Source organism: Chionomys nivalis, chromosome 1, assembly GCF_950005125.1.
Source record: "Chionomys nivalis chromosome 1, mChiNiv1.1, whole genome shotgun sequence".
Lineage (NCBI taxonomy): Eukaryota > Metazoa > Chordata > Mammalia > Rodentia > Cricetidae > Chionomys > Chionomys nivalis.
The window spans coordinates 34,605,421-34,626,094 of record NC_080086.1 but is presented as its reverse complement, the minus strand read 5'-3'; the positions used below and the strand labels follow the sequence as shown (position 1 = coordinate 34,626,094).

At 51.6% G+C, this 20,674-nt stretch overlaps 2 protein-coding genes and 1 non-coding gene across 7 annotated transcripts in view; 1 reads left to right on the top strand and 2 right to left on the bottom strand.

The window, feature by feature from the left end:
• Cand2 (cullin associated and neddylation dissociated 2 (putative)) overlaps positions 1-14,910 on the top strand; it is a 28,320-nt gene extending 13,410 nt beyond the window's left edge. Inside the window, exons 8-15 of the mRNA XM_057786449.1 lie at positions 313-605; positions 2,109-2,250; positions 2,582-4,084; positions 6,580-6,675; positions 8,799-8,968; positions 10,638-10,802; positions 12,142-12,249; positions 14,032-14,910. Coding sequence (XP_057642432.1) covers positions 313-605; positions 2,109-2,250; positions 2,582-4,084; positions 6,580-6,675; positions 8,799-8,968; positions 10,638-10,802; positions 12,142-12,249; positions 14,032-14,259 — 2,705 coding nt within the window. The 3' untranslated portion in view covers positions 14,260-14,910. The remainder of the gene's footprint in view (positions 1-312; positions 606-2,108; positions 2,251-2,581; positions 4,085-6,579; positions 6,676-8,798; positions 8,969-10,637; positions 10,803-12,141; positions 12,250-14,031) is intronic.
• A 1,689-nt stretch (positions 14,911-16,599) lies between these two features.
• On the bottom strand, positions 16,600-20,311 carry Rpl32 (ribosomal protein L32). Of its 5 annotated transcripts, none has more exons than XM_057773295.1 (4): positions 20,244-20,311; positions 19,373-19,473; positions 17,937-18,118; positions 16,600-16,791 (listed from the first exon to the last, which is right to left on the bottom strand). In XM_057773295.1, exons 2-4 carry the CDS (start codon positions 19,466-19,468, stop codon positions 16,662-16,664), a joined length of 408 nt encoding a protein of 135 aa, XP_057629278.1. In that variant the 5' UTR covers positions 19,469-19,473; positions 20,244-20,311; the 3' UTR covers positions 16,600-16,661. The 5 variants fall into 5 exon arrangements, with proteins under 5 accessions (XP_057629278.1, XP_057629289.1, XP_057629307.1 ...); XM_057773306.1 differs by lacking the exon at positions 20,244-20,311 and adding an exon at positions 20,161-20,179; XM_057773324.1 differs by lacking the exon at positions 20,244-20,311 and adding an exon at positions 19,970-19,987.
• Positions 19,539-19,678, bottom strand: LOC130889775 (small nucleolar RNA SNORA7). Its single transcript, XR_009058639.1, has one exon. It is a non-coding gene; the product is annotated as a small nucleolar RNA SNORA7 (small nucleolar RNA).
• Positions 20,312-20,674: the final 363 nt, after the last annotated feature.

Genomic DNA, 20,674 nt, shown 5'->3' with positions numbered 1-20,674 from the left:
CCTATCAGCACGTTTCTTCCTTGATGTCAGACAAGGAGCTGGAAGCAGGAAGGGCTGTGGCTGAAGTGTAGATGTTTGTACATTGGGTCTCTAGGTCCTAGTTCTGTTCTCTGCGGATGATCCTTGCCCCACAGGAGAGACTGTGATGGAAGGGCATGGTGCCATCCTGGGCACACCACAGAGGTTCACAGAGGGTGGTGGCATGCCCAGTAGGCTGTAAATCCTGATCAGAAGGTAAAGCCCAGGGTAGGGCTTCCACTGTCTTCTTCCCTGAGCTGCGACATGGCTGTCTGTGTCTCACTCCTGCCCCAGAGAGTGAGGACGAGTACAGTGATGATGACGACATGAGCTGGAAGGTGCGCCGAGCAGCCGCCAAGTGCATGGCAGCCCTGATCAGCTCTCGTCCCGACCTCTTGCCCGACTTCCACTGCACGCTGGCGCCAGCGCTCATCCGCCGCTTCAAGGAACGGGAGGAGAACGTGAAGGCAGACATCTTCGGGGCTTACATCGTGTTGCTGCGACATACGCGGCCCCCAAAGGGATGGCTAGAGGCGGTGGAGGAGCCCACCCAAACTGGCAGCAACCTCAACATGCTGCGAGCGCAGGTGGGCTATGTCCTTCCCTACTCCCTCCTTCCGTTCCTCCTCCCCATCTCTTCACCGGCTGAGGGGTGTAGCACAGGTACCTCTCTGCCCAGTCTGGGTGTTCAGATGGAGCTCTGCCTCATCCTTGGTCTGTGTGGTGCAGGCTTGGGACACACGGGAAGCAGCACGAGTAGGGCTTCCGGGAGCAAGTAGGGCTTCCGGGAGCGAGAAGGGCTTCATTTCATTCCAGGAGTGCTGCAGCTACAGGAAGGGGGTGGCAGAGTTTGCTTCACTTGAAAAAATTCTGAGCTGGGCAGTGGTGGTACACGCCTTTAATCCCAGCACTCAGGAGGCAGAGGTAGGCAGATCTCTGTGAGTTGGAGGCCAGCCTGGTCTACAGATGAGTTCCAGGACAGCTAGGGCTGTTACACAGAGAAACCCTGTCTCGAAAAACAAAACAACAAAAACAAAACAGAAATTCTTCTGGCTGCTGGGTGGGGAATGGACTGTGACCGGACAAGAGTCATGGCTGGGAACCAACAGGAGGGCATTGCAGCTGTGTCCAGGTGACAAGACATGGTGCCTTCAGCTCAGTAGAAACAGGGTGATTGCCTGGCCTTGCAGCCTGAGAAGTGGGTTTTAGATCGTACCAGTGGACCTCACTAATAATAGATTGCTTGTGTCTGAGATAGGCAGGTATCAGTTGATCTCTTGGCCTCCTGGGATAGGGGACACTGAGGAGGAGGGGACATCTGCATCTTTGTACATTTGTGCTTGAAGTCCTCACTGGCTTTAAGTAGTATATTATATAAATATATATATTATGCCAGAGGCTGGGTTCCTACTAAGAAAAGAGGCTTATTAACTTATTTAACTCGGGTTTGAAGAGTCCAAAAAGCATGGTCCCTGCCCTGTTGTGGATTGCCCTGACTGTGTGACGGCTTTGCGGATAGTGTGACTATCCAAATAGAAGACATCCCATGGTAAGACAGGAAGCCAGAATGATGAGACTAAGTCCTTATTTTGTAATAAACCTGTCCTGACACTGCCACCTTTTAAAGGGCCCTCCTCTTCCTAGTACCACCACTATACTGGGGACCAAGCTTCCAACACGTAAGTCCTCATGGGACACAAACTTTATCCAGACTGTAGCAGATTCCTAGGTTGAGCTACTAGGGAAGCAGAGTATGTGCAAGCTGGATCGGAGATACAGATCAGGGTAGCAGGAGTGCCGCTGGATTCAGGAATACATGGGGAGTGTATCTAGGCAAAGAAGAGAAGGGGCCATATGCTGAAGACAGCTAGGCCTCTGCTCCGTAGAGACAGAGGTGACAGCCAGGCTTCTGGCTCACCTCGAGCCAGTTCCTTGTCTGCATCTGCAAGAGGGAGGCAGCCATCACTCTGTCTTCAGAGTCTGATTCAGGTGATTAGTAGAGACTGGTGGACACTGGGTATCCTGTCTGTGTTGGAGTTCTCATTGGGGAGGCCTCCTGGCTGGCTCCTGAGCTCTCCACCTGCCCTCAGGTGCCCCTGGTGATGAAGGCCCTTCAGCGACAACTTAAAGATCGGAATGTTCGGACCCGCCAGGGCTGCTTCAACCTCCTCACCGAGCTGGCAGGCGTCCTCCCTGGCAGCCTGGCAGATCACATGCCCGCATTGGTATCAGGTACGCTGGGCTACAGCTGGCTGTCTACTCTTGGGTCTCTTCTAGAACACAGATCTCTGCCCTACTCTGAGCCCTCAATCCCTGAGGGCCCAGGCATTATTTCTGGGCAGAGCTCTGTACAGTGATAGCTCATGGAGGTTCCCCTCTGGCCATAGGGAGAAAGGCTGCTTCCAAGCCTTCTTTGTGGCTTCAAGTGAATTCTGGCCTTGTTTCCCTCAGCTCTGGTGGCCTCTGGGAGCTTTGGATACTTTGGCTCAGTGGCCTTCCTTGGTCACTACATCCCCAGACTGAACCACACAGAAGGGCCCCTAACCTTCGTTCCCACCCGCAGGAATCGTCTTTTCACTGGCTGACCACTCCAACTCCTCCACCGTTCGTATGGATGCCCTGGCCTTCCTGCAGGGGCTTCTGGGTACAGAGCCAGCAGAGGCCTTCCATCCACACCTGCCTACCCTCCTACCACCTGTGATGGCCTGCGTGGCTGACCCTTTCTACAAGGTGGCCGCTGAGGCCCTACTGGTGCTCCAGGAGCTGGTGCGGACCTTGTGGCCACTAGATAGGCCTCGTATGCTGGACCCTGAGCCATATGTTGGAGAGATGTCCACGGCTACCCTGGCACGACTCCGTGCTACTGACCTCGACCAGGAGGTGAAGGAGCGGGCCATCTCTTGTGTAGGCCACCTTGTGGGTCACCTTGGTGACCGACTTGGGGATGACCTAGAGCCCACGCTTCTGCTTCTTTTGGACCGCCTCCGGAATGAGATCACCCGATTGCCTGCTGTCAAGGCGCTGACATTGGTGGCTGTGTCCCCATTGCGACTTGATCTGCAGCCCATCTTGGCTGAAGCACTGCCCATCTTGGCTTCATTTCTGCGCAAGAATCAGCGGGCACTGCGGCTGGCCACGCTGGCCGCCCTGGATGCTCTGGCTCAGAGTCAGGGCCTCGGCCTGCCTCCACCTGCTGTGCGGGCTGTGCTGGCTGAGCTGCCGGCTCTGGTCAGCGAGAATGATATGCACGTGGCCCAGCTGGCTGTCGACTTCCTCGCCACTGTGACCCAGGCCCAGCCCTCCTCTCTGGTGGAAGTCAGTGGACCTGTTTTGGAGGAGCTGATGCGGTTGCTGCACTCACCCTTGCTGCCTGCTGGGGTACTGGCAGCCACAGAAGGCTTCCTGCAGGCGCTGGTGGGAACCCGCCCCCCATGTGTGGAGTACTCTGAGCTCATTAGCCTGCTCACTGCCCCTGTTTACAACCAGGCTGAGGATGGAGGGCCTGGCCTGCACAAGCAGGTGTTCCACTCACTGGCCCGGTGTGTGGCTGCCCTCTCAGCCGCCTGTCCCCAGGAGGCAGCAGGCACTGCCAGCCGCCTGGTCAGCGATGCCAAGTCGCCCCACTCAAGCACAGGGGTCAAAGTCTTGGCATTCCTATCACTGGCTGAGGTGGGCCAAGTGGCTGGGCCAGGCCCCCAGAGAGAGCTGAAGACCGTGCTTCTGGAAGCCTTGGGGTCTCCCAGTGAGGACGTGAGGGCTGCGGCTGCTTATGCCCTGGGCCGTGTGGGTGCTGGCAACCTGCCTGACTTCCTGCCCTTCCTGCTGGCACAGATCGAGGCTGAGCCCCGGCGACAGTACCTGCTGCTGCATGCACTCAGGGAGGCCCTGGGGGCCACCCAGCCTGACAACCTGAAGCCCTATGTTGAGGATGTCTGGGCTCTGCTCTTCCAGCGCTGTGAGAGCCCTGAGGAAGGCACTCGGTGTGTGGTGGCTGAGTGCATTGGGAAGCTAGTGCTTGTGAACCCCCCCTTCCTCCTGCCTCGGTTCCGGAAACAGCTTGCTGCAGGTAAGGGCGCAAGGGTCCAAGTTAGCCCAGCACGAGGTGAGCGCTCGGTCTCCAAGCATCTACACAACTTATGCAGATCAGTGGAGATGAGAGTCACATGTCTGTTAATCCAGGAAAAGAAGCCAGATAGAAACGTGCTTCTCAGAGGTACAGGCTTCCTCCTGCATGGTCTCTGGGAAAGAAGGACAAGGTCTTTTGTTTTGTCTTTCTTTGTTTTATTTCATGTATATGGATAGGTATTTTGCCTGCATATATGTGTGTGCATATACATGCAATGCCCTCAGAAGCCAGAAAAAGGCATCAGATGTCCTGGAACTGGGATTACAGATGGCTGTGAGCTGCCACATGGGTGCTTGGAAACAAACTCGGGTCATCTGCAAGAGTGGCCAGTGCTTTTAACTGCTGAGCCACGTCTCCAGCCCAAGGATTTTTGAGTGCCCTTACCTCAAACAAATCTCTCATCCAAGGGGTCTGCACCATAGATTCAATTCACATGGATCAAAAATGTTCCAGGAAAATAATGCATCTGTACTGAACATGTGCAAATTTTCCTTGTTCTTATTTTTTAAAAAAACAACATTGGCCAGGCTGTGGTGGTGCACGCCTTTAATCCCAACAGTGGGAGGTAGAGGCAGGTGGATCTCTGTGAGTTCAAGGCCAGCCTGGTCTTACCAGGACAGGATCCAAAGCTACACAGACAAACCCTGTCTCAAAAAACAAAAAAACACATTAGTGTGTATGTATGCACGCATGTGTTGCTGTGGCATGCATGTAGAGTCACAGGACAACTTTTGGGAGTCAGTTCTCTCCTTCTGTCATGTAGACCCCAAGGACTGAACTCAGGTCATCAGGCTTGGTAACAAGTGTCTTTATAGCAAGAGCCATCTTGCAAGCCCGCTTTTCCTAAACAGTATAGATTGACTACTATTGACATGTTTCATGTAAACAACATAGAAAAGATTGACAGTACATGGGAGGGTGTGCCTAGCTTCTGTGTGGGCACCATGCTATTTTGTGGAAGGAGCTTGGTGTCCTTGGACTTAGTATCCAAGGAGATCCTGGATCCTGTCCTCTGAAGATACTAAGGGGGTGAAAATATAATTTAAAGTTTCATGATGGCATTAAGCATATGGGATTATAAATATATAACTCCGTAACTAGGATGTATCCTAGCTACTTGGGAGGCTGGGACGGGATTATGACTTCAAGGTTTACCTGCTTACAGAAGTTGAAGGCCTTCCTGTGCAATTTAGTGAGACTTTTACTCAAGAAAAGGAAAGAAATAAGGGGCTGAGGCTGTGACTGTCACTAGGTGGCCCTGGGTTCCATTCCTAGCATCTCACACAAGTGCTAAGTAAATAGAGTGAAATAGTAGTGTACACCTTGATCCTGGCACTCAGGAGGCAGAGACAGGAAGATCTCTGTGAAATCTAGATCAGCCTGGCCTACACACTCAGTTCCAGGGCTGCATCGAGAGACCCTGTCTTTAAAAACATCATCGTCAAAATAAAACCATATGATGTCATTTTATAACCCCTGCTGTGGACTTGCGCCGTAGGAGTTACCCTTCTCACTGCTGTGAGAAAATACCTGATGGAGGGCGGCTTCAGAGAGGACCCCCATTAGGTGGGGATAGTCAGCCATGGATGGGAGGGCATGGTGTGAGGAGTCATGGCGGAGGAGCTTGCAGAGTGGCTCGTTCACATCTTGGTGGATCAGGAAACAGGCTGCTTTCAAAGGCAGTGTAACCATCAAGGCTTACCATCAGCAACCTGCTTCTACCAACCGAGCCTCAGTCCCAAAGATCACACAACCAGTTCGCAGCTGGGGACCAAGCTGGTCAGTGAGTCAGTGTCCTTTCCTGGCATTACCCTCCATCCTTAGGGATCTGTGTGAACCCTTCATTTCTCCAGCTGCTTTACTCAGCAACAAGAGTGAAATAAAATGAGTCCTTCATGACTTCATGTTTAGGGGACTTGGGTTCCATGGGAACCCATTGGCCTCCAGCCTGCCAAAAGCTCCCCTGGCCTCTCTGAGACCATCTTTCCTGTGTGAAACACAGACCAGTAGTTCTTCTTCATAATTCTGTTTTTGAGACAGGGACTGACTTTGTAGTCAAGGCTGACCTTGAACTACTGGAGATACTCCTGGGTCCTCGGTATGGCAGGTCAGCACTACCACACTGGCTTCGTTATTTTAATTAACATTCTGTCATTTCTTGAGATGGTGTCAGAAAAATGCAGTGTAGTCTTGGCCCAAGACAGGACTTTCCCGGGTCCGAGTGTTCCATTTGTACCTGCAGCGTGGTGTCCAGACCCAGCCACTTAATGTCCTAGCTGCAGGAGGAAGAACTGGGCAGGTTCAAGGCTGCCACAGGGACTAATCACATGGACTTCCTAGGAGGAGGGTATTTCTCAAATAGGGAGAAGTTGTACTGTGTTTCGCTACCATGGGCCTACAGGGTCCCCCGCCTCACACTGTCACCTCTCTTGCAGGTCAGCCATACACCCGGAGCACGGTCATTACTGCGGTCAAGTTCCTCATTTCAGACCAGCCACACTCCATTGACCCTCTTCTGAAGAGCTACATTGGTATGTGTCCCCCATTTCCTGTCTCGGCTGCAGCTAGTCCCCATACCCAGGGTCTGGAGCTTGGTAGGACGTCTTACAAATTAGCCAAGGCGTCAGACACCCGAAAGCAGCTCTCAGTGATGGGCATCAGGGGCAGACTCCTGAGTGAGGAGATCTGCCTTTGGATCCCTTTGCCACCAGCAGGCTCTGGTCGTCCTCGCACGCCCCTTCTTCCTTACAAACCTTGCTTCTGCATCTGTCAAGTGGCTATGAGAAGTTTCTGAGAAAGGTTTCCTTGGAAACAGCTTATTGGGGTGGGAAGTGCCCTCTCCATGGCTCTGAGGATAAAACATAAGTCTGAGCTGGTGCACCCCACGTGACCAAGTCTGAAGGTGCCAGTGCTGGAGGATCCTTGGTAGGGTAGGTCAGGCCCTCCCTTGGAACCTCGTGCAGGACCAGATTTCTTGCCTTCAAAGCCCAGTGCTTGCACCTTCTCAGGGGGCCACAGCAGCATCCCAGCCCTCCTCACCCAGTAGGCAGCTCCACGGAATGTAGAGGGAGATGAATTCCCCAGCCTTGGCTGTGAATACTGACTTAGGTGGGCAGGCCGTTTCAATCTCAACTGTAAAATGGGATGCTGACCCACATGCCAGGGTGCTGTGGCAGACCAAAGGGCCAGTGGCATGACCACTCGAGTAGAGAATGTATCCTTGTCTCAATCATCTCGTGGCCTGACCTGGATGGCCACAGGCAGATTTCCAGCCTTGGTGAGCTGCTGTGGTTGCATGGCCAGGGGCCACCAGTGGTGTCTCTGTTCTGCCTTATTATGGTTTGTTTTGTTTTGATTTTTATTAGTTGGTGTGTGTGCGTGTGTCTGTGTATGTGTGTGTGTAAGATTGATTTGTTTTATGTGTAGTGTTTCACTTGTACATATCTGTGCACCATGTGTGTGCCTGGTATCTGTGGAGATCAGAAGAGGGCATTGGATCCCCTGGAACTAAAGTTATGGATGATTGTGAGCTGCCATGTGGGTGCTAAGAACCAAACTCAGGTCCTCTGAAAGAGCATCCAGTGCTCTTAACCTCTGACCCATCTCTCTAGCCCCTAAGGCTGACTTGTTTTAGAGACTGAATCTGAATAGCCCTTGTTGGACTCAAGGGTAACCTTGAACTCCTGATCCTGCCTTATCTCCCAAGTGCTAGGATTACAGGCATGTGCCACCACCCTTCGCTTGTTTGAGCCTCAGTTTTTGAGCTTCCTGAGTTGGATACCATGAGATGCCCTTGAATAAAAAACTCATCAGTTAAATCTCATAGCTCCAGTCTTGTAAAGGACATTGGTCCCATTTTACAAATGAGGAAACTGAGTCCCAAGTTCAGACTTGTCAGATTCCTAGGCTGTGTCTCACAGAAACCGGAACCCTGGGAGCCGACATAGCACCATGAGAAGGGCCCCAGGTTCCAGTGTTGAGTTCTGCTCTTCTAGAAGACAGCGGTTCCTCACAGTGGGATACATCAGGGGTCCCATGACAGCAGCATGCCCGCCCACGTGGCTGGTGATTTTCTCCCAGGTCACGTGGCTGCAGTAGAGACTATCACGTTTCTGTATTCCTATTTTTTTGGATGAGGATGTAGCACGTGTGCTCAGCATGTGCCAGGGTCCTGGGTTCCATCCATACTATCCCAAATAAGTAAAACATGGTCCAAATTCCCAAATTAAACCTCTCCAAAAGACCTAGTCAGAGGAGGCGTGGAGTCCAGGTAAACCCCTGTAGCCACGTCAGCTTAGCACTTCAGACCCCGTCCTCTAGGTGGCGCTCACTTGTCATCTGCACTCAGAGGCTAAGGCAGGAAGATGATGGAACTGGAGCTGCTATCCAGAGAGGACCTGTCTCAAAACAAACCGTCCCGTGCCAGCCTCAGCCCTGTGCTCCGAAGCTGCTGCCGTCTTATTCCTAAAAATCCTGCTAAGAGGAAGCCACACATTCTAACATGTCCTGTGAGGGTGACTGTGTGTCTGGGTTAGGTAGATGTCCAGGACGTGTCTGCCCTCCAGCCTGCACAACTCACGGTGCCTGGGTCACCAGGTACAGCATGGAGGTGGCTTTGTGTCCTCCTTCTACATCCTTCTTTGTCCCTCTGCAGCAGAGTTCATGGAAAGCCTACAGGACCCAGACCTGAACGTGCGCCGGGCCACACTCACCTTCTTCAACTCAGCCGTGCACAATAAACCATCACTGGTCCGGGACCTCTTGGATGACATCTTACCCCTCCTCTACCAGGAGACTAAGATCCGCCGGGACCTCATCCGAGAGGTACAGGGCAATGTGGGCACCTGGCAGGACCTAGCCCCTTGTTTGCTGTCCCTTGAGTCTCCTGCGCCTCGCTGTCAAGGTTCACTGAGTTCTAGGAGTGAAGCTCACACAGGCGTCAGGGTCACATGACCCCCCAGCTGTGACCCAGACAGGGCAATCCAGTGCCCCCCTGAGCATCAGTTTCCTCTGGAGCTAAGTGAGGACAACCACCGTGCCTGTACCACAGGAATGTGCCCTAAGCACTCGGGGCAGCTCTGGTGCTTAGTGGGGCATGGTCAGCATGAGCACCCTAGTCCCCAAATGTGCTGCCACCTGTGACATCCTGTGGCAGGGTCTTATTAAAGTGTAGGCGCCCTACAAATGTTATCTGAAACTGTCTTCAGGCATATGAAGAGGGGCTTGTTAGACATAAATAGGTAGATTCTGTGTTTAGACTCGGGTCCCTTCTCCAGGATGTCTCTTTGAGCAAACATTCTGAAATCCACATTCTAACCAAACCCAAGCTCCTGAACCTCAGGTGTCAAGCATGTAGGATTATTGGGTTGTAATGTCAGCAACTGTTGTCAATCCACCAGAGTCTCAAGTTCCAGGACTCAGACAGCTACCCTGTACTTGGCTTCTGCCACCGTGGTGCTCAGCTTGGCCCCCAGTAGAGAGGGGGTTAGGAGGGCCAGACTGGTGGAGAGAGCTAAAGGGGTAGGGAGTTGAGGTGATTGACAGCCGAGTCATCCCATAGTACATTGTAGAGGGCTAAGAAGGAAGCAGTGCTCTCGAGAGGGGTTGGAGAAAGTTTCTAAAAGAAGGGCATTTCAGTTGGGGTTTAAGGCAGAAACTTTACTGTTAGAAGCCAAATCTCATGGTTAAAACTTCAGAGGACTTGGTTCTTTGAGTCTGGTTCTGATTCACCAGCTGTGTGTCTTTGAGGACATCGGTTACCTCTCTGAACCTACTTTCCGTGTCTGGTGAGTGGGATTGTTAACAGCATCTTCTTCCTAAGGTTTTCACTTCATTCTGGAGACAGAATCGTATGTAGCCTAGGCGAAGAATGACCCTACACTTCTGCTCCTCCTGCTTCCAACTCCTGAGTGCTTAGTTCCAGATGTGTGCCATCATGTTCTCTTTTTTTTTTTTTTTTTTGGTTTTTCGGGACAGGGTTTCTCTGTGGTTTTGGAGCCTGTCCTGGAACTAGCTCTTGTAGACCAGGCTGGTCTCGAACTCACAGAGATCCACCTGCCTCTGCCTCCCGAGTGCTGGGATTAAAGGCGTGCGCCACCACCGCCCGGCCATCATGTTCTCTTTACTCACTGCTGGGGATCAAACCTGGGTCTTTGTGTGCTAGGCAAGCCTTATCCCCAGACCTTCCTAAGACATCTTTAGGACTCGAGTAAGATGTCATCTGTCAGGGAAAAGTTGCAGCTCAGTTGCAGAACATGTGCTCGGTGTTCTTGAGGTCCTACGCACACGTGCACACCCCACAGGACCTGACTCTGCCTGCTCAGGGGTATGGCCTTTGGGAGAAAGGATGCTGCAAGCTGAGCTGATTCCTTAAGCTTGCTAGCGTGAGGCATGACTTAGGGCCAAGACACAATGCTGAGCAGGTGGGGTGAGTTGCAGAAATTAGGAAAGGGGCTTTGCACCCCCAAAACCTCTGTGTCCTTCCTTGCTACAGGTGGAGATGGGGCCCTTTAAGCATACGGTGGATGACGGGCTGGACGTGAGGAAGGCAGCCTTCGAGTGCATGTACTCGCTGCTGGAGAGCTGCCTGGGCCAGCTGGACATCTGCGAGTTCCTGAACCACGTGGAGGATGGGCTGAAGGACCACTACGACATCCGAGTAAGTTGTGCCCTTCTAGATGCAGGCCCAGCTCAGAGCAAGGGGAGCCAGGTACCATTAGGCCCCTGCCTGTTTGTCCCTCCTGCTGGCACCCCATGAGAGCAGCTGTGCCACTTCCTGTCAAGAACAAGGAACCAGGTTGTAGATGTTTCTCAGGGTGTGCACTCTGGGTACACTAGATCCAAATCTGCTAGTATTGAAATGGCTTATGCCATTTTTGCTTTGTATTGTTTCAGTTGTTACCAACATTTAAAAATTAAGGAATTTTACATGAAAAATAGTTGTTCCTTTTGAAAATAATCCTTAATGTTAGGTAAATTCCCAGATTTCCATTGGACTGGTCTGTTTTCTGGTTTTGTTTTTGTTGTTGTTATTGTTGTTTTCCAAGAAAGGATTTTACTGTGTAGCCCTGGCTGTCCTGAAACTGGCTCTGTAGATCAGGTTGGCCTTGGACTCACATAGACCCGCCTGCCTCTGCCTCCGGAGTTCTGGGATCAGAGGTGTGCACCAGGACTGTTCTCTGTTACTATAGAGAAGAAGTAAGCTGTGACTGGGTCTTCTTAAGAAAAGGAGGCTCAGAGCCCTGTATTGGATCTGCTTGACTCTGGTGATGTCACAGGACAGGCAACTGCACAAGTGGTCACGTGACAGAGTCGGGCATGAGGATGCTCATTTTTTTTTTAAATATTTATTTATTTATTATGTATACAATATTCTGTCTGTATGCCTGAAGGCCAGAAGAGGGCACCAGACCTCTTTACAGATGGTTGTGAGCCACCATGTGGTTGCTGGGAATTGAACTCAGGACCTTTGGAAGAGCAGGCAATGCTCTTAACCACTGAGCCATCTCTCCAGCCCCGAGGATGCTCATTTTATCACTCACTTTCGTGAGAACCCAGGTCCTCTGAGACTCAAATTAACGCCTTCCAACAGTACCATCTCCAGTAACCTAGCTACTGCTGAACTCCTCTCAGCATTGCTGTGCTGGGGATCAAGCTTCCAGCACACGGGCTTTTGTGATGCACACTCAAACCGTATCTAAATGCAGCATGTCCAAGCTAGTGTCAGTGGGAGCTGAGGAGCTGCCGTGGTCCATGCCAGAGGCTTGTGAGCATGGGAACTGCCCCTCCCTGTGTCTTTTGTTGTTCAGCCATCCTCACATGGCTAAGAATGACTGGCAAGATTCAGCATCACCATTTACATCTTCCAAGACCCAAAGAGTGGGAGTCTTGAGCAGGGCCCTGGAAGGACTTGGTTGTGAGTTTGTGGGGTGCAAGCCTGCTCTTCCCTTGGATCTGGAGTCTATCTCACTAAGAGTTCCTTCTGCTTCCTTGGGCAGATGCTGACCTTCATCATGCTGGCCCGGCTGGCCACCCTCTGTCCTGCACCAGTCCTGCAGAGGGTGGACCGGCTCATCGAGCCACTCAGAGCCACCTGTACTGCCAAGGTATGCCTTGCCCCACCTTGCCTGGGCCCTGGAGTGCCTGGCAGGTCTAGTCCCTACTCACTGTGCCATGCGTACTGAAGTGGTGTGCTAGCTGCTTCCATCACCCCTGCTGCTCTAGAATGTTCTCCTGTTATCAAGGGCTAGACAGCTTCACAGGCTCAGAGTCCTTCGTTAAAACCTCCTGGGTGCTGGCTGCCCATGATCCCAGCTGGAGAGCTGGGCCTGACCCCTGTGAATGATCCATTGATTTGATTGATTGGCTGGCTGCTCCAGGGCAGAGCCATTCCTTATAGGGAGTGTCTCGGGTCTTGAGGGGAATCTGGGGTGAAGGTGTCGTGGAAAGTTGTGATGTTGGTAACAGCCTGGCACACTCAGGGTCCAAATAAGAACTTGTGTGTGTGTGTGATTTGTTTCTGGGAGTTGTGTGTCTAGAGGTCAGAGGTTGACTTCAATTGTCTTCCTTGATCTTGCCACATTTTTTTTTCATGTGGTTTCACTTTGTAACCCTGGCTGTCCTGGAACCAATTAGACCATGGCCTAGAACTCAAGAGATCCACCTTCCTCTGCCTCCCAAGCGCTGGATTAAAGGTGTGTGCTACCACACCCAGCATTTTGATTTTGTCTTTTGAGACAGGGTCTCTTGCTGAGCTGCTGGGTGCCCATGAGCTGCAGGGATCTGCTTGTATCAGCTCCTATGTGAGATCTGAACTCAGGTCCTCTAGCTTGTATAGCAACTACTCTGCCAACTGCACCATCTCCCTAACCCCACCCATTGAGTTTTGATTTTTTTTTTTTTTTTTTTTTTTTTTGGTTTTTCGAGACAGGGTTTCTCTGTGGTTTTGGAGCCTGTCCTGGAACTAGCTCTTGTAGACCAGGCTGGTCTCGAACTCACAGAGATCTGCCTGCCTCTGCCTCCCAAGTGCTGGGATTAAAGGCGTGCGCCACCACCGCCCGGCCCCATTGAGTTTTGAAAGGATAAGATTTAGCCAGGAAGAGGGCCAAGAATTTCAGTTTTAAGGAGAAATTCAAGAGTAGTGGTTTTGTTTTCCTTAAAAAACAAAAAAACAAATTAAAATCTGAAAAAAAAACAACAACCTAAAAAAACTATGATCCGTAGGTAGACCTCAAAGTGATTCCCTCCTTCACCACTCTTGTCTTCCATGTAGCTGGGACTACAGGCCTGTGCCACCAGGCCCGTTATTTTTTCATTTTCTTTTTTTTTTTTTTGGTTTTTCAAGATAGGGTTTCTCTGTAGCTTTAGAGCCTGTTCTGGAACTAGCTCTGTAGACCAGGCTGGCCTCAAACTCAGAGATCTGCCTGCCTCTGCCTCCCGAGTGCTGTGATTAAAATCATGTGCCACCACCGCCCGGCTATTTTTCATTTTGTGTGAGTGGGGGAGGGGAAAGGACAAGAGACGAAGAGGGGAGACAAGACACAGACACTTCTGTAGCCCAGGCTGGCCTTGAGCTCAACATAGAGCCAAAGATGACCCGACTTGTTCCTCCTGTCCGTGCCCCCACTGTTGGGCTTACCTGCTGTGTACCACTAACCAGATTTATATGATGTTGGGACAGGTCCCTTTTTCATCAAACCCAGGACTTTGTGCATGCCAGGTGAAGCATTCTGTCAGCGAAGCCAAAGTTGTGATTTTTCATGTAACACATTAGCAGATAAAGATGAAATCTGTGTCAATCAGATTGAAATCAGGCCTTCATTAACCTGAAACCTGTGTGTTTCCAATCGGTAGCATGGGCTCAGTGAGGACGCTGTCTCCCTCTGCAGGTCAAGGCTGGTTCTGTGAAGCAGGAGCTAGAGAAGCAGGACGAGTTGAAGCGCTCAGCAATGCGGGCAGTGGCTGCCCTGCTGACCAACCCCGAGGTCCGGAAGAGCCCCAGTATGGCTGACTTCTCTACCCAGATCCGATCCAACCCAGAGCTCACTACCCTCTTTGAGAGCATCCAGAAAGACTCAGCCTCTGGCCCCAGCATGGATTCTATGGAACTCAGCTAGCTGTCCCCACCACCAACCTCCCCTCCCACCCCAAGGGCCTTGGCCTCTCCTGTCCTTTCTAGCCAGCCTCAGTGCCTTCTAGGGCCCAGTGCCAGGCTGGGCCCACTAACTCAGGACAGTCCCTCACGCTGGGGTGATGCTCCACAACTTTTATACTGCACCCCACCCCCCAGTTCAGAGGCCAGCATCCAACTGTAGGGGTTGGCTTCCTACTTCACTTTGGACTCCAAATGCCAGAAATTAGCACCCTGGCCAAGTACAGGGCTGTGTAGAGCCAGGCAAGTTCTGGGTCTGGGCCTGAGAAACTCAGTACGCTTCATTTCTAGTTAGTAAGAATTGTTTCCAGGGAAGATGGCGTGATCACTAGACAGGCTTGGGCCCGCTGTTTGAAACACCTCTCACCTCACCAACTAAGGTGTGTAATGGTTTGTGTTCTTCCTGGGTGTGTAGTTGTTAGTACTGAAAATTCGAGCCTGACAGGCCAGAACCACCCTAACACCCCCAGGCAGCATTTCTGTGTAACCCAGGCTGTTGTGGAACTCACTCTGTAATCAAGCTGGCCTAGAGATCCACCAGTTTCTGCCTGGGATTAAAGGTGTGTGCCACTACCGGCTGAGGCCAGTTTTGTGATTTGAATTAAAGAACAGATGTAAAGTCCTCACGATTTTTTTTTTTTTTTTTTTTTTTTTTTTTGAGACAGGGTTTCCCTATGCAACAGCCCTAGGTGTCCTGGAACTCACTTCATAGACCAGGCTGGCCTCGAACTCACAAGAGACCTGCCTGCCTCAGGTATGCACCACCATGCCCTGCTTCCTCATGATTATCCTGTTTCAATAGTTTCCAGGCTGACTTGGTCCTGAAAATGCAAGAGCAAATGCTCCAGACCCATTACCCCTGCTGTTTAGGAGGCTGAGGCGGGATTACAAGCTCAAGGTCATAATGAACAATTTAGTAAAACCATGTGTACAAGCTACAGTCAGGAGAAATGGCTGTCACAGGAAGAGCACCCTTCCATAGGACCTAGGTTCAATCCCCAGTCCCCATGGCAACAACTCCTGTCCCAAGGGATCTGAAGTCATCTCAGGGAACAGACATCCACGCAGGGAAAAAACCAGATTAAAATAGCTCAAAGGAGCTGGGTGGTGGTGGTGCACGCCTTTAATCCCAGGCAGAAACTGACAGATCTCTAGGCAAGGCCAGCCTGGTCTACAAGAGCTAGTTCCAGGACAGGCTCCAAAGCTACAGAGAAAGTCTCGAAAAACCGCAAAAAAAAAAACAGCTCAATGGTGGAGCACTTGTCTGCCATGCACACTACCAACCCAGACTACAGCAAGGGGAAAAGTCCTTAAAACAACCAGTTCACGCCACAGCTGTTTGTGGGAATTAACAGGGCTGCTAGTACACTGGGCATTCAAAGGAGTTGTAAGGCATTTTCAGTCGACAGTATCTAATCTAGAGCAGCCTCATTCCAAAGGTGATAGAAGAGAGGCTGTAATGCATTTGTGTCCCTTACCACAGCCCCCTTTTTAAAATATGTATTTATTATGTATACAATATTCTGTCTGCGTGTATGTCTGCAGGCCAGAAGAGGGCGCCAGACATCATTACAGATGGTTGTGAGCCACCACGTGGTTGCTGGGAATTGAACTCAGGACCATTGGAAGAGCAGGCAATGCTCTTAACCACTGAGCCATCTCTCCAGCCCCTGCCACAGCTCTCTTAACTTTAAACAGTGGAAGACTGGAGACACTGCGTGTTACAGAACATCACCTTAAATCAAAACCAGAGTACCCTGTGACTGCCCCTCTGCAGCATCTCATGTGGCAGAAATACACCTGCCAGTTTCATGAATTCTCAGACAATCACTGTGGCTGTCAGTCCCAAGTGAGGCTAAGCAGGAGCCCTGTTCCACAAAGCTTCCTCAATCACATCTTAGGACACGCTAACAGCTGGGATGGTGAGAGCAGGAGGGGCCGGCCCCCAGACTCCTCACTCCACGGTTTCATTGGCTCTGAATTCCCAATGTTGCAGACCCACACTGTTTGCCAAGCCCTTTTTTTTTTTTTTTTGGTTTTTCAAGACAGGGTTTCTCTGTGGCTTTGGAGCCTGTCCTGGAACTAGCTCTGTAGACCAGGCTGGTCTCGAACTCACAGAGATCCGCCTGCCTCTGCCTCCCGAGTGCTGGGATTAAAGGCGTGCCAAGCCCTTTCTTTCCCCTCTTCCCCACACTACCTTTGAGCAGCTAAGGCTAGTATGGGATTTCCTGAGCCCCGCTTGACTGTGCACAAATTGGAGGTCCCACCGAGGACTAAGAAGGAAAGACCAATCTCCAAACGGGCAGAAAATACCAAGTCGGCAGTTTTTGTGGTTTTATTTAAACACAAAACGTGCACGCAAGCCATCTACTCATTCTCTTCGCTGCGCAGCCTGGCGTTGGGATTGGTGACTCTGATGGCCAGCTGTGCTGCTCTTTCCACGATGGCTTTTCGGTTCTTGGAGGAAACATTGTGAGCAATCTCAGCACAGTAAGACCTGAAAGAGAAGCATGCCAGTGAGCAGGGAGCATGCCAGAAAAGGTCAGCAGGGAGGCAGTGACCTGCCCCTTGCCTTCCACTCCTCCGCCAGGCAGAGGCCCTGGCAAACGGCTCAATGAGCCCTGAAGGCACCAGCCTGAGGTTCTTCCCCACACCTGAGTGACTAACCCACAATTCTTCCACCAGGAGCCCAAAGGCTTCCATTGCAACCACTGTGAGGAACACAGGTTCAAGTAGAGTGAGCAATAAACATTGCCTGCGCTACCCCAGAGTGCCCACACTATCCTGATGAGCACATCCCCATAAATCCACACCACAAAATCCCAGTCTGCAGCTGGACAGCAAACCCTGAGTCCAGACAGACTCCTCACTTCAGAGACACAACACTGGAGGTTTATCTGGGGGACAGAGCCAATTACCCCTTTGATCATGAAACCCATGTACCTTGCTTCTTGCATCCATAACCATAAGCAGCACACACCTACCATGACTCATCATCCAGAAACTTTGTTTTCCTATTGCAACTGCCTTTCAACTTCCCCTTCTCAGTTACACGGGGAAATGCCCAGAGTATGCAGTGAGCAGGTGCACCCACTGGCTTTGATAAACAATGCCAAGCTGCTCAGGCAGATGATGTGTATCCATAAATGCAGCACCAACAGCGCTGCACCCACCGAGACAGAACACTGCCACATGGACACTCAGCCACCAACCTGCCTTCTGTACATAATCAACTCTCCATGCTGACTCCCCTCCATCTGCCTTCCAACCACCTTAGAGAACATATCCTTATTGTCTGCACCCTGTTCTCAGCTCCAACACACCTGCATTACCGTGCAAACCCCCTTATCACAGCAGAGCCTAGCAAGGCTGGACTCCTCCTCGTCTCACACCACTACAGCTGGGTTCCAGACAGGACCGTAAAGCATGCGGAACACCACTGCATCAAGAGAGGCCCTCCCTCTTCTCCAGTCTCAGGTCTCAAACCCTTCTGAGCACATATGCCCCACTGTCAACCAAGGCAACATTTGTACTCCGTAATGAGCATCCTCTAAGCTCCCACAAAGAGCATATCTACTCCAATGCCTCCATGGGCCTCTCGGGAGGCAGGTGAACTCCTACCCAGGCCAGAGCCCAACTCACTTGTTGCACATCAGCAGCACCTCCAGCTCCTTGACGTTGTGGACCAGAAACTTCCGGAAGCCGCTAGGCAGCATGTGCTTGGTTTTCTTGTTGCTCCCATAACCAATGTTGGGCATCAGGATCTGGCCCTTGAATCTTCTCCGCACCCTGTTGTCAATACCTCTGGGTTTCCGCCAGTTTCGCTGAAGACACACAGGCAAGTTAGTCTCTGCGAACTGCCGGCTCTTACTTGGCAGAAGGGGGCTAAATTCAAAGTGGACATGCCATACGGAGGGCACACTTGGTAACATTACCTTCCTACTTCTTTATACACTTTAACATGCATGGGGTCTCTGTGTAGCCTGGCTGTCCTGGAAATCGCTCTTTAAACCAGGCTGGACTTGAACACAGAGAACCACCTGCCTCTGCCTCCTCAGTGCTGGGATTAAAGGCGTGCGCTTCTTTACACACTTTTAACAACAAAAAACCCCCAAAGCTCCCAAGGCTGTGGCTCAGCCAAACTTCCAACAAAACCAAACCCTCCTATACCTATCACAAACTCAGACACACATGGGTCAAAATAAGACAGGACTGTGTGTGCAGTACAATGACTGCACACTCTTCTAAAGACCCAAGTTTTCTGCCCCACAAAGCAAACACACCAAAGGCTGAGGGTGTGACTCAGTTGGTACAACTTTGTCTGGCATGCATGAAGCCCTGTTCTCCACCCCTAGCACTCAGACCGGAATTCAGCAGAGCTTTCCATTTGTGATTGTTTCAGAGAAAAGAAAAAAAAAAAAGGTGGGGCCCTGCCTAAGACAGAGGCATCGGCTAAGTGTTGGCTGTGTGAACCCATCCAGCCAACTGGTGACCCCTGGGCCCAGTGAGAAGTCCTGCCTCATAAAATAAGATAGATATGGGGCTGGAGAGATGGCTCATCAATTAAGAGCACTGGCTGACTGGCTGCTCTTCCAGGGGACCCAGGTTCAATTCCCAGCACCCACATGGCAGTTCATAACTGCCTGCAACTCCAGTTCCAGAGGACCTGACACCCTGACATAGGCACACATGCAGGAAAAAGAACAATGCAATTAAAAGGTTCACAAGAAAAAAAAGCACACTGACTGCTCTTCCAGAGGTCCTGGGTTCAATTCCCAGAACTCCCATCTGATATGCAGGCAAACACCCATTCACATAAAATATATAGACAAATGTATCTTTAAAAAAAAGTCAGGTGCAGAGATGGTTCAGAAGTGCCTGCTGCCAAGCCGACAACCTAAATCCGATCACATGAACCCACATGATGGAGGGAGGCAGTTCCCGGACCGTCACACACACAGGAAAAATGTCATTTTAAAAGCAACTTTAATCAATGGGCTGCCCAGAACAGGTGACACCAGAAATGTGTGCTTAAAACTTAACTTCCGCACTCTCTTCCCCCAGGAACGCACACATACCTTAATCTTGACATATCGGTCTGACTGGTGCCGGATGAACTTCTTGGTCCTCTTTTTGACGATCTTGGGCTTCACCAGAGGCCGGAGGGCAGCCATGATGCCTATAAGAGGCAGATCCACGTTATCGAAGAACCAGGGAGGGAGAGCTGCTTGACCAAGGCCTGAGTGATGTTGCAGAGTGTCTTCCAATCACCAGCTACTGAGCCAACTGGGAATGGAATGGGTACCTCTGCTAGGCTTGTTCTCCCTCTTGTTTCCGAAGCTGGCAGAATACTAGTCACTCTCCAGACGCGATCTCAAGAGGTCGGGGTCACCTCAGCCATTTTGACTTCAATGGATGGCAGCAGCTGACCTATCACCGGCAGCAAGCCATTCTGGTGGGCAAGGAGCAGCAAATCCCACCCCACTAAAGCTCCACAACCAAGCGGTCGTTAAGCTAGACCACCCTTCCTACACACCACCAGTGTGTCCCTCCCGGATCGCCTCGGCGCGCCAACAGAAAGGTTCCTTCTCTGTTCCCTCCACAACCTGCTTTGTCGGGCACGTACTAAACACCCAGCGAAAACATGCTCAGCCATCATCTCTGCTCCCTGGCACCTCGGAGGCCGGAGAGCGGCGGGGAAAAGGCGTGCGGCACCCCAAGTCCACCGGCCGCATGGCGCAAACCGGCCCCGGCTGCTGCCTGGCCCTAGGCGGACTCCGTAGCAGGGAGAGCGGCCAGCAGGCCCGGCCCGTGCGCGCTCGCCTCTGCGGCGCCAGCGCCGAGTCCGACGCCGAGGCTGCCCCACCTAGCGATGCTAAGGCCTGTCCTCCCGCCGACCGGGCCGTGCCGAGCCCACAGACGGGCGGATGGCCGGCGATGCACACTCACCGTAAAGGATATGGCAGCCACCTCGCAGGTAGCGCCGAGGAAGAAGGAAGGGGCGGTAACGCGCAAGGGGTGATGGGAAGGAGCCTCAGGTCCTGGAAGGGAAAAGTGAGGCACTTCCGGCTCTGGGTTCGCCAAAGGACCCTAAGATGTGTCTGGGAAGTAATGCTGGACAAAGCAAACCAATGTACTGGAGTTCTATAGTAGACATTAACATCTTGGAATGAACTAAAAATGTATCTTTCTCTTGGGACTACTTAAGAAACTTGGAATTCTTTCTGAGATAAGACCTGCGTGGTGAGCACCTACTTCTGCCCGAAGTGGCAGCTCAATCGGTTTTTAATATGTTTACTTTCGAATGCGCCTCCTAGTGGCTAGGAGGTCGCAAACAGATACTTTGACGGATTCCCCAGGAGCTGACTGAGCAACCTTCC